At 36.8% G+C, this 11,194-nt stretch overlaps 1 protein-coding gene across 1 annotated transcript in view; it reads left to right on the forward strand.

Annotated features, from left to right (window-relative positions):
- Nucleotides 1–10,823, forward strand: part of Nxph2 (neurexophilin 2) — a 30,562-nt gene extending 19,739 nt beyond the window's left edge. The window contains exon 2 of the mRNA XM_051183855.1: nucleotides 9,994–10,823. Coding sequence (XP_051039812.1) covers nucleotides 9,994–10,728 — 735 coding nt within the window. The 3' untranslated portion in view covers nucleotides 10,729–10,823. The remainder of the gene's footprint in view (nucleotides 1–9,993) is intronic.
- The last annotated feature ends 371 nt before the right edge of the window (nucleotides 10,824–11,194 follow it).

Raw genomic sequence — 11,194 nt, forward strand, 5'->3', positions numbered from 1 at the left:
AAGCCACAAAAATCTGAGCAATAGTCCTACATGAGGCAAGGTGGATAGAGATTCACATTGACAGAGTAAGATCCGTGAATACACAGTGAATGGTAAGGGAAATATAAGGAAACACCAGGCCCGAAAATAATGTATATCAGCGTCAGTACATCAATACTTATAAAAACTACATTTTATTGTTAAAAGTTAACCATGGAGGAACCTGACCACAGCAGAATGAGATACTCCATATTGTACAATTGTTGTATTAACTAAAATTATTCCAAAATAATGCTTATTAAAAATATATAGCAAGTATAGTAGAAAATTTTCTAAAGAGCATTTTCAGAGAAATCTGCCTTTTGGTTTATAAATTATTTCTATAATCTGTGACAGTTCTCACATATGCTACTATAAAATTCATTGCAGTTTTCCTGCATGCAAGAAAAATGCATTTAATTATCAGTGAAATTCAACTTCAGCTTGTTAAGATGAATGACTTGAGCTGTCAGCTACTTTCACCACCACAACAAAAGGAACTGAAATGAAATGGGCTTATTACCCTACCTGCTTTTCTCCAACTGCTTCAATTAATTGATGACAGTGAGCTCTTATTAATCTTTTTGGATTCTTTAGTAAGAAGCAGAAAAGTCTAATATGATGTCATTGCATCTACCTAATGTGTATGACTATAGAAATTGATTCGTCCAACCAAGTTATAAATTATTTAAGTCTTGATAAATGTGTTGAAAACACAGTATGTTCAGACAGATAAAGGTCAACACTTGTTCTTACTTCCTCTTTATAAATCTCCATTCTGTGCCTATAGGTAAATGTTCATGCATTATTGTTATAAGATGGTATGACAAAACAAATGGGTGATACGACATTATCATGAGAGCCTCAGCAAGCACATAAGTAAGCAAAGAGACATAGTCATGTGTTGTAGGTAACAATTAACAACTTTGCTTTGATGGGACATTTTGTCAACAAGTTAAGAGAGACCTATGGCTTTCTCTTAGAAGATTTTATCTTGAAAATGTTAAGGATTGAAGTTCCTACCCTGATGAAGGTCATCTTGGAGATTCATTTTATTAGAGTCAAAAAGAAAAAGATATGAAGCCAATTGTCATGGGTGCTTTTGCATTTGATGGTGGATGAATACTTAAAATACTGAAGGTGTAAAAGTTAACATGAAGCTCCATCGATGGGTGATGTCATTCTGTAAATATGTTTCCCTTATTGGTTAATGAATAAAGCACTGTTGGCCTATAGGAAAGCAAGACATGTGGGACTAAGAGACAAGGAGGATTCTGGGAGATGTAGTAGAAAGGAGTCAAGATGTAGGACTTCAGAGAAATAAGAGGTCAGGACCCTTTATCCAGTAAGATAAGACCACATGGAAACATTTAGAATGATATAAATGGGTTAATATTTAAGACAGAACTAGCCAATACGAAGCTCTAGCCATTGGCCAACAACTTTATAACTAGTAGAATCTCTGTTTGTTATTTTGGGACTGACGAGACCCTTGGATCAGGCTGGCAAGAAAGTGTTCATAACACTCCATAGCTTCAATTCAGGACATATATTATAACTTGTATAGAAGTTCATTAAGCTCTATAGACTTTGAGTGCAGTTAATTTTGGTTTGTGTTGTATTAATTTATTTAAACATTTTTACAGTGAATTTTGTAATTAAAACACAATCCATAAACACATTGTGTCAGCATAGAGTTTGCCTATATCTCTCTGATCTAGGTAGGATTTCATTGCTAGTGACACTACAAATATGAGGAAATGATAGATCTCTTTAGTTGAGAAGGCAGATTTCTACTGAGTTGTTAATTTATCATATGGCACAGAACACAGTGTTCAATTACTCATTAGTCAGTTCTTTGGAAGTTTATGAATTTGTATAATTCTTTAGAGCTGTCCTCTAACCTCCAAACACACACACACACACACACACACACACACACACACACACACACACACACACTAAATGTAATTAAAGTTTAAATGGTTTAATATGATAGATATTTAATATAGTTTAAATGAAATTTTCCCATTGGGCTGACAATATTACCCCAACAACTGAAGCCATCTAACAAAAACCTCTACACCAGGCATAAGAAACCCTCTTCTGAAGTGTAGTCAGGATCATTGAAGAAACTCCCAAAATACTACAGGGTATTGACATAGCCCTTGGTTACTCATGCAGGGATAGAAGATTAAGTCCCTAGGCTGAAAGCACGATGTACATCAGACAGAGGTCTCAGAAGTCCCTGAGCTGAAACAAACACAAATGCCTCCTCCCTGAGGAATGGCATTAATGTTATCTGAAGTTGTCATGCAAATTTACAAAAGAACAATAATCTTACCCAGGTATGATGCCCATGGAACATAATAAAAATCAGTATAACATGATAACCACCAGGCTGCAGTAGTGACAAACATATCTTGGCACTAACCAAAAGCTTTCTAATTGCTAATTGGCCTTAAGATCCACTCAACAAGAGGGAAATCATGTCTGTTGCTGGAAAGCTAGCCAGCTACCCAGACTAGTGAAGTCATCCATCTTGGAGGAGAACCTATAATCACCACTTTAGCAAAACAGCATAATCCCTAACTACATTCTAAATATATGTTGTGTTCTTATACCTACAAATAAGAATAGTCCTCACCCCATCAAGAAAATTTCTCTTTGCAACAGATGGAGACAACTGCAGAAAAACACAACCAGTAAAAGTACAGAATTGTGAAACCCAGGCCCAGTGGATTCCTCTGCAAATCAGTTTCTATATCTAGGGATCAGGAATATTTGTGGGGACAGAAATAATGTAATAGCCAGTGGATCAGTGAGTTTGTTATGAGATTGTGTCTGCCAATAATTTCAGAAGCTATGCCCATAAAATATCACCAATATGACTGTCTAAACTGAGCTGAACATGAACTGACCAAGGACAACAGTATAGACATAGTAAAGTGGGTGGAGAAAAGCTTAGAAGGCCACATCTCCACTCAAGGAACTACAAGAAAATAAGGAATTATGAGATTGAGAGAAATATTTCTCTTCAATTGTTATTAGGCATCTATACTATATGGTCAGTCATGAAAACATAAAAAAGCAAGATACAGACTGAACAGGTTCAATATATTTATTTATGTGTGTGTGTATGTACTTGTAACAGCAATTAATCAAAAAATGTGCCATGAATTTGAATGAGAACAAGGAGGGGTATGTAAGATGGTTTAGAGGTAAGAATGGGAAGGGGAAAATGTAATTATATTACAAAAAGTATACTACAAAACTATATCTTAAAAGGCAATAGACGAAATGGAATAATAAAACCTTTTAAATTTTTATTTTATTTATATTAATGTATCTGTATGTGAATGTACATTTGTACAGGGGATAGAGAAGGCATTAGAGTCACTGATGATGGAGTTAATGACATCTGTGAGACACCTGGCATAGGTTTAGGCCCTCTGCAATAGCAGCAAGTGCTTTTAAGCACTGAGGTATCTCTCCAGCCCTACTATTTTGAAAGACACCTTAAAATGGGGAACAAAAGGAATATGACCTATAGAAGAGAGGATGGCAAACAGGTGTGGGGAAAGAAGTTTTGAAGCTATGTCAGTCAAGTTTAGATCAGTAAGCAAAGGAACACAGTTCACGAACAAGAGATGCTTGGCAAACAGCAGGTGTACTTGACATCTTTCCTAAGTAGACAAAGCTCACTAAGTTAGTACACAGGTGAAAGTAGGCAGCAACAGGCTGGATCATATGGGAGAGAAACAGTGTTTCTTATCTGCTTGTGTGCTCTTGGTCTCACCTGGGGGTCAATAAGCATCCTTTAACATATATTTTTCAGTTCTTTGGGAACTAAGTCAGCACTGGAGCCAGAAAACTAAACTCCAAAGCTATCAGTGTTGATTTGTATGCATTATAACAAAAAGTGTTTAAAATTGAAAAACTATAGCTACAGAATTTGATTTATTTTGATCCCCAAATCCTAAATCTTTCCCTTGTGAATATGTCATCTGTGACACCTCAGGGATGAAAGTAGTGATACCAGATATGGTGGCCCATGCCTATAATCATAACACTTGAAGGGCAGAGGCAGGAGCCTCATGGATCTGAGGCCAGCTTGGATAAAACTGTAAAAATCTTAAACCAAGAACTAAAGATATAGTTTAGTGCTAAAGCACTTGCTCACTGTATACAAAATTGTGGGCCCTGGCAGCCCTAACAATCAATGCTAAGCCACCATTCCTGAACACACCAAATAAAGAGACAAATATCAGTGGGGAAAAACAATGAGAAAGAGAGAGAGAGAGATCTACAGATCCCTCCAAGTCTCCTTGGGATATTGTGATGGTAGGGTTTAAGTTTAAATAAAAAGCAAGAGAGGTCTGTACAACTCAGCAGTCCTGGTCAAGTATGGCCTTGCCCATCATTGTCTCTGTTCCTCTTTTTTTTTTTTTTTTTTAAACATGATGGTCTGATAGCTGTACCAGAAAGTTGTGAAACCTCTTCTAGGAAGACAAGTTCATCCTCTGGCTGACAATGGGCATCAGCCTTTTCCCTCCCCCAACATGAAATTCCTAAGAAAATTTCAGTTCCTCTGGAATTTTAAAACAGTTTCTTAGCCCAATGTTGTGGCACAAGTGTCTTCCTTTGGGACAACTTCATTCCTGCCATGATTAGTCTGGAGGTCATCAATTCACCATGTACATGTGTAAACACCTAAGATGTTGAATGGATGTGAGTTCTCATAAAAGTAAAACTAAGAGTAGGTGATATAAGTCACGCTTAATCTAACTACAGTAATTTTAGTGACATAAATTTTGAGTTAAAAAAAAAAACATTGAACAAACAAACAAACAAAAACCACTGCTTTTGACTCTTTGGATTCCCTACTCCACTGTGATTCTGGAATTATATAGGTAAAGATGGGTCCCTTAGCTCTTTAGTCCTAAATAAACACACAGAGGCTGATATTAACTATAAACTGTTTAGCCAATGGCTCGGGCATCTTATTGGCTATCTCTCTCTTAATTATTAACCCATTTCTATGAATCTGTTTATCTCCATGTGGTTTTGGCTTCTGCCTCGTGGCTTCTTTCTGCATCCTCTCCCTAGCATTCTCCCCATCTAGTAGCCCACCTACACTTCCTGCCTGGCTACTGGACAATCAGAGTTTTACTAAACCAATAAGAGAAACTTATTCACACCACACAGAAGGACCTGCCCCATCATTTCCTCTTTTCTGTCTAAATAAAAGGAAAGGTTTTAACTTTAACATAGTAGAATTATACATAACAAAACAGTTATCAAGCAAGAACTATAGTTAACAATATTTAGTCCACTTATGTTTGCCAAAGTTTAAAGAAAATATTTTATCATCTATCCTATGAATCTAAAGTTCTATATATAACTTATCTTTTATCATACTAAGGCAAACCATAACCATAACAGTATGTCTTCAACTCCATCAAAGACCACAGAAGGATAATATATAAACTGTAGAATTGAAGAGATATCTCTCTGATGGGAGATGCCATTATGTATATGTGCTTCTCATACTGGTTAATGAATAAAACACTGTTGGCCAATAGGAAAGCAAGATAGGAGGGACTAGGAGACAAGGAGAAAAGTGGAAGGAGTAAGGAGGAGCTAAGATGGAGAGTCGGGAGAAAGCAGTATGCCGGCCGGTTCCCCAGGAAGAGAAAAACATAGATCAGCAGAAATGGGTTAATAATTAAGGCAGAGCTAGCCGATAAGAAACAAGTAACCGGGCCAACAGCATTGTATCAAATACAGAGTCTCTGTGCATTATTTGGGGCTGGCATGGCGGCGGGACAAGAACAGAGGCAGCGGTCAGAAAACCATACTCATTACATCTCTCTTCCTGGACAGGCACCCTAAAGTTCTTCTGTAACGTTGGGGCATCCATCTTCAGCCCATAGGCCATAGTGTGTCTGGCACACTTCTCAGCAAAGCAGGAAATTTGAAACTGTCCTACCTGTACTGACAGTTTTCCAGTCATTTTTCTGTGTCCTAAAGAATTTCTGGCAGACTCTTCCATGAAGCAGAAAGACTGGCAAGTTCAGCAGTCACTTTCCTGTGGGTCCCACATGTCCAGTGAAAGAGTCCAGGCAAGAGCAGTTTCTTGTCCAAATGTCTCTTCCTGCCATATTGAAGACAAACTCCAAAACAAGTTTCTTCAATGCCCATCATCCTCGCTAATGTAATTGGTGTTGCCAAGAGCAGCTGTGTCTTACTGTCATGAAAAACCTTACTAAACAGTTTTAAATACCATGTTCTGTAGGTCTTTAAAGCTTTGGAAGACTACCTATCCATTTGAAATACATCTCTGAATATCTAGAAAAGCTAACTAACATGATGATAAGTTTTGGCTATTATAAGTTACTATCTATAATCTGTATTTTATTATACATTACATTTTTAAAAGAGCTATATAAACACACTACCTAAACAAGACTAGAAATATATGTTTAACAAAATTGACCTTAAATTTGTTGGGGTTTTTAAATTTTGTTTGTTTGTGCTTTTTGTTTGTTGGTTTGTTTTTTGGGTTTTTTTTGGGGGGGCTAATGGTGAGTAATGGGCAGCTGTGACTCTGGTGGCCATGGCTTTTTTGTTTGTTTGTTTGTTCTTTAGATTTGGGGGGGGGGAGTTGCTGATGGTAAGTAATGGGCACTCTGGTGGCCATAGCTCTCGATACTGTCTTGTGTGTTTACTATCCTGTGTACTATTGTACCTAATAGTGGCTAATATCAGTGTAAGAGAGATTGCAGCCAGTTCATGAGTGACAGCAGATTGTGGTAAGGACCGTCCTGTGATACTGTTAAAATAATCTAGCTTAGCATTCCAGAAAACCACTAGCTTCTAATCTCCCAAATGTATTTGATGAGTGCCCTTGTAGCTTTGGAAATCACCTTTTTGACACTGACAATAGAATAAAAAAAAAAAAAAAAAAAAACTGCACTGTACTCAGATTCAGTTCCAACCAAGTTGTTTTAAACTATTATTTTCATTTGTTTGAACTCAAGCAAGTGCTAGGTCATTACTATTTCTTAAGTATGCAATTTAAAAGCCTTTCTTCTTCTTCCTCTCTCTCTCTCTCTCTCTCTCTCTCTCTCTCTCTCTCTCTCTCTCTCTCTCTCTCAAGTTTTGTTTGTCGTAGTGTAACCCAGGGTTACTTGCTATATAGCAAAGGTTCACATTGGCATGTCTTCCAATCTTCATCCCTTGGGGGTTAAGTTTACAAGTGTGCATTACACACCCAGCTTCTACTTCAAGGAGATTGTATTTGTCCCTGGAAAGACACAGCTACCTTATTTTTATTTTTTTATTTATTTATTTTCTTATTTTACATATCGATCCCTAAGTCCCTCCGTCCCTTCCTCCGTCTCGTCCCTCCCTCCCTACCACCTTCCCGCCCCCCCACCCACATTCCACATGTAGGGTGATGCCTTCCTGGAGGGATCATCTAAATCATTTACCTTAAATCTGTATCAATAAACCAAAATCCATACCAATACAAAGTATTCATTTCTATATCATAGTCCCTTTTTTTTTTTTTTTTTTTTTTTTAGAAAAAGATTGTGATCCTTAACCAACCCTGTTTAAATAAAAACAAATGTTTATAAACAATATTTAGGAAATTGGGTGTAGTTCTCTCCAAATTACTTCCTGCTGTTTGGGGGCACTTTCAAATCCAAGGGGATCATGAGAAAAGCCAGAAACCTAGCCAAATCATGGTTGTAGTAGTCTAAGGCTGTATCATCTCAGCTGTTTTGGCTGTTGGGTCACTTGGGCCACTGCTTCATGGGTCTTACTTGATTAAACCATATTAGTCTGAAAGTATTCCACAGCTTTATCTTCTGTGGGAAAAAAAAAACTTTTTCAAAGTAACATATCCTTAGACTTAAATTTTGAAGATAAGGCATATAGGTTGAATAAATCTAGAAGCATTTATAATCAAATGTCTCTTAGCAGCTATTGCTTTTTTCTCAGCAATTACAGAATTCAAAGACAACACAACATACATTATCCAGACTCTCTGGGTATTTCCCATCTTTAGGTGGCTTCCCCCCCTCTATTTCTTTTACTTTTTTTTTTTTTTTTTTTTTTTTTTTTTGAGACAGGGTTTCTGTATCTTTGGGTGTCCTGGAACTCACTCTGTAAACCAGTTTGGTCTTCAAATCACAGAGATCTGCCTGCCTCTGCCTCCTGAGTGCTGGGAGTAAAGGAATATGCCACCACACCCATCTACTTTATTTCTTTTTTAAAGACTTTATCGCTTTTCATTTCTCTCCCAAACCTACATATATTTTTAAATACACTGTAAAACCATTAGAGGTACAGTCTTTACTGTACCTTTATATTTTTTGACCACCTGAGTCTTTAATCTGCTAAACAGTATGACTACAATTAAAGCAGTGTCTGGCCCCACACTATTTCTTGGATTTCTGACAGTCTAGATTCAGTGGAGTTTCTAGGTTCATGTCACAACCACAAAGCATATCTCCAGATGCTCATAAACACCCTTTAATTGTTAGCAGGGCTTCTTAAAAGAGCCATTCAGTTTTTGCTGCTAACCCTGACTCAGGAAACCTCTCTTAATGTTTGCCCTTAGTCTCTGCTAGTCTCTAGCAAACAAAACCCACCTGAGAAATGCTGCTACTAAGAAGCCATGCTTGCCTCTTTTCTTTTGATTTTAGAATCCCTTTTTAAGCTTTTGCCAGGTTTTACATGGAAATTCTTGCCCCACATTGGGGCAGGAACTTAAACTGCTAGAACTTAAACTTCCCACATTCTATGACCAACATGAAACATCACATTTTCAAGCTAGGCTTTGTGATATTTTTCGTCTTTACTATATGTATTCTCTTCTGAAATTTTATTGAAAATAACCTGAAGTGAATTTTGCTAAGGGCTTTGGAAGATCAGTGGGTTGGAGAAACAGTGTGTACTTCCAGCCTTGCTTGGCTCCTCCTCCTCTTCATCATGTTGACAGTTTTCTCTGGAATCATTATTATAGAGCTTTTGTTCCATTAAGATAACAGGCTATCTACATTTCCACCAGGAAACTCTATCTCTCATACTCTCTAACTCACTCATAAATATTCATTCTAAGTAACAGCTTCATATATGTCATAATCTCACCCCTCAAAATTCACATTGACATAACTTAATGTTTTTAAGATATCATGGGGACTTCTGCTACTAAAACAGCAAAAAGAAAAATCAAATCTACATAAAAAAAAATATTACCTCCGTGGCTATGGTTTTAACTAAAATACTTTGGAACCTACAAAACAGACTTATAGGTCTTTTTTAGTAATTCTGTCATTATAGTATGGTTTTATTATAATAAAATGTATTAAGCTTCATAGTCTCTTAATCAATGTATACCTTTTCACATTATTTTCATCTAAAATTGCCATGGAAAATCTAATATATAAACATCATTTTGTTACACATTTTGAAGTGGAATTTTAGTGAAACCTATGAAATTATATGGATTGTCTTTGAATAATGTAATGTCATAATCTTTCAAAAATATATTTAAAAGATTTCTTTAATATTTTATACTTAAATGGTTTTATAGCTCCTTGCTAGAAATTTTTGGTATTTATATATTCATCTATTTGGAAGAACAAATATTCAAATTTTAATGGTTTATCACATGAGGGCCCAAAACCACTTGAGCTGACCTGCAAATTAAATGCTGAGGATAGAAAGAAGTACAGCAACAACAAAGCTGGAATTTTACCTCGTTTTAACCTTACCATTTTAGCATTTGCTCTTACCATTTTACACTGCTTGAATTAAATGCTCTTCTCATATTGCTGCTGAACATACCTGTGTGTGAAGGGATCATTGCAATCTAAATTATCTCATTTCTCTTTGATGTATCAATCTATGCTTATCCAATGCCTGTCCCAAACTACATCTTTCTTTCTTCTTTTCCCACAGCTGTTTTGTGACAGTGAAGAATTGATAGACTCCACAGAGGGTGTGGACTGGGAAGACAGAGATGTTCCAGGAGCACTGGTTGGAAATGCGGTACACTCGCGGATCACCAGTCCTCTGCGTTTATTTGTTAAACAGCCTTCAGGTCCAAAGCCCACTTACACAGACAGCTTGGAAAACTTTTGGGATTGGCTAGCCAACATCACGGAGATCCAAGAGCCACTGGCAAGAACTAAAAGACGGCCAATAGTGAAAACGGGAAAATTTAAGAAAATGTTTGGGTGGGGTGACTTCCATTCTAACATTAAAACTGTCAAACTTAACCTACTCATCACAGGGAAAATTGTCGATCATGGAAACGGAACGTTCAGTGTTTATTTCCGGCACAATTCAACAGGCCTGGGCAATGTTTCAGTGAGCTTGGTACCTCCCTCTAAAATAGTGGAATTTGAAGTATCCCCTCAGTCAACCTTGGAGACCAAGGAATCCAAATCTTTCAACTGCCGTATTGAGTATGAAAAAACAGATCGGGCAAAGAAGACTGCTCTATGCAATTTCGACCCTTCCAAGATCTGCTACCAGGAACAGACTCAGAGCCATGTGTCCTGGTTATGTTCCAAACCCTTTAAGGTCATCTGCATTTACATTGCCTTTTACAGTGTTGATTATAAACTTGTGCAAAAGGTTTGTCCTGACTACAATTACCATAGTGAGACACCATACTTATCTTCTGGATGAATCTTTTCTCAGTAGTAGAAATGAAATACTCATATCAATTTACCTAGAATACCCAAGAAATTGGCTCAGCTCTCCATGGTAAAATATCCCTTTAATTTCTGGAAGTGGACTAGAAATTCCTTGTCCATTTTCATATATATATATATATATATATATATATATATATATATATAAAACATCAAACCTATTATGGAACCATCATTTTCATGGGAGATGGTAACATTCTAGAAATATTGCTTCTCTATAAGAAGCATGAGTAATAGCCTTGTATGAAGGAAACCAAATTATGCATGTGAAAAGCCCTGCTCTTCAAATGAGCCTGCTTTCACAAATTTTTGGAAGGTTTCCTTAGAAAGAGTAGCTTCAGTAAAATAACTCAAAATATGGCATTCAATAGATGAATTGCATCTCTGGTGTTGAACCCAGTTTTAATGACTAGAGCATCACAGAAGAAACAAACATATTA

This window comes from Phodopus roborovskii, unplaced genomic scaffold (assembly GCF_943737965.1).
Source record: "Phodopus roborovskii unplaced genomic scaffold, PHOROB, whole genome shotgun sequence".
Taxonomy (NCBI): Eukaryota; Metazoa; Chordata; class Mammalia; order Rodentia; family Cricetidae; genus Phodopus; species Phodopus roborovskii.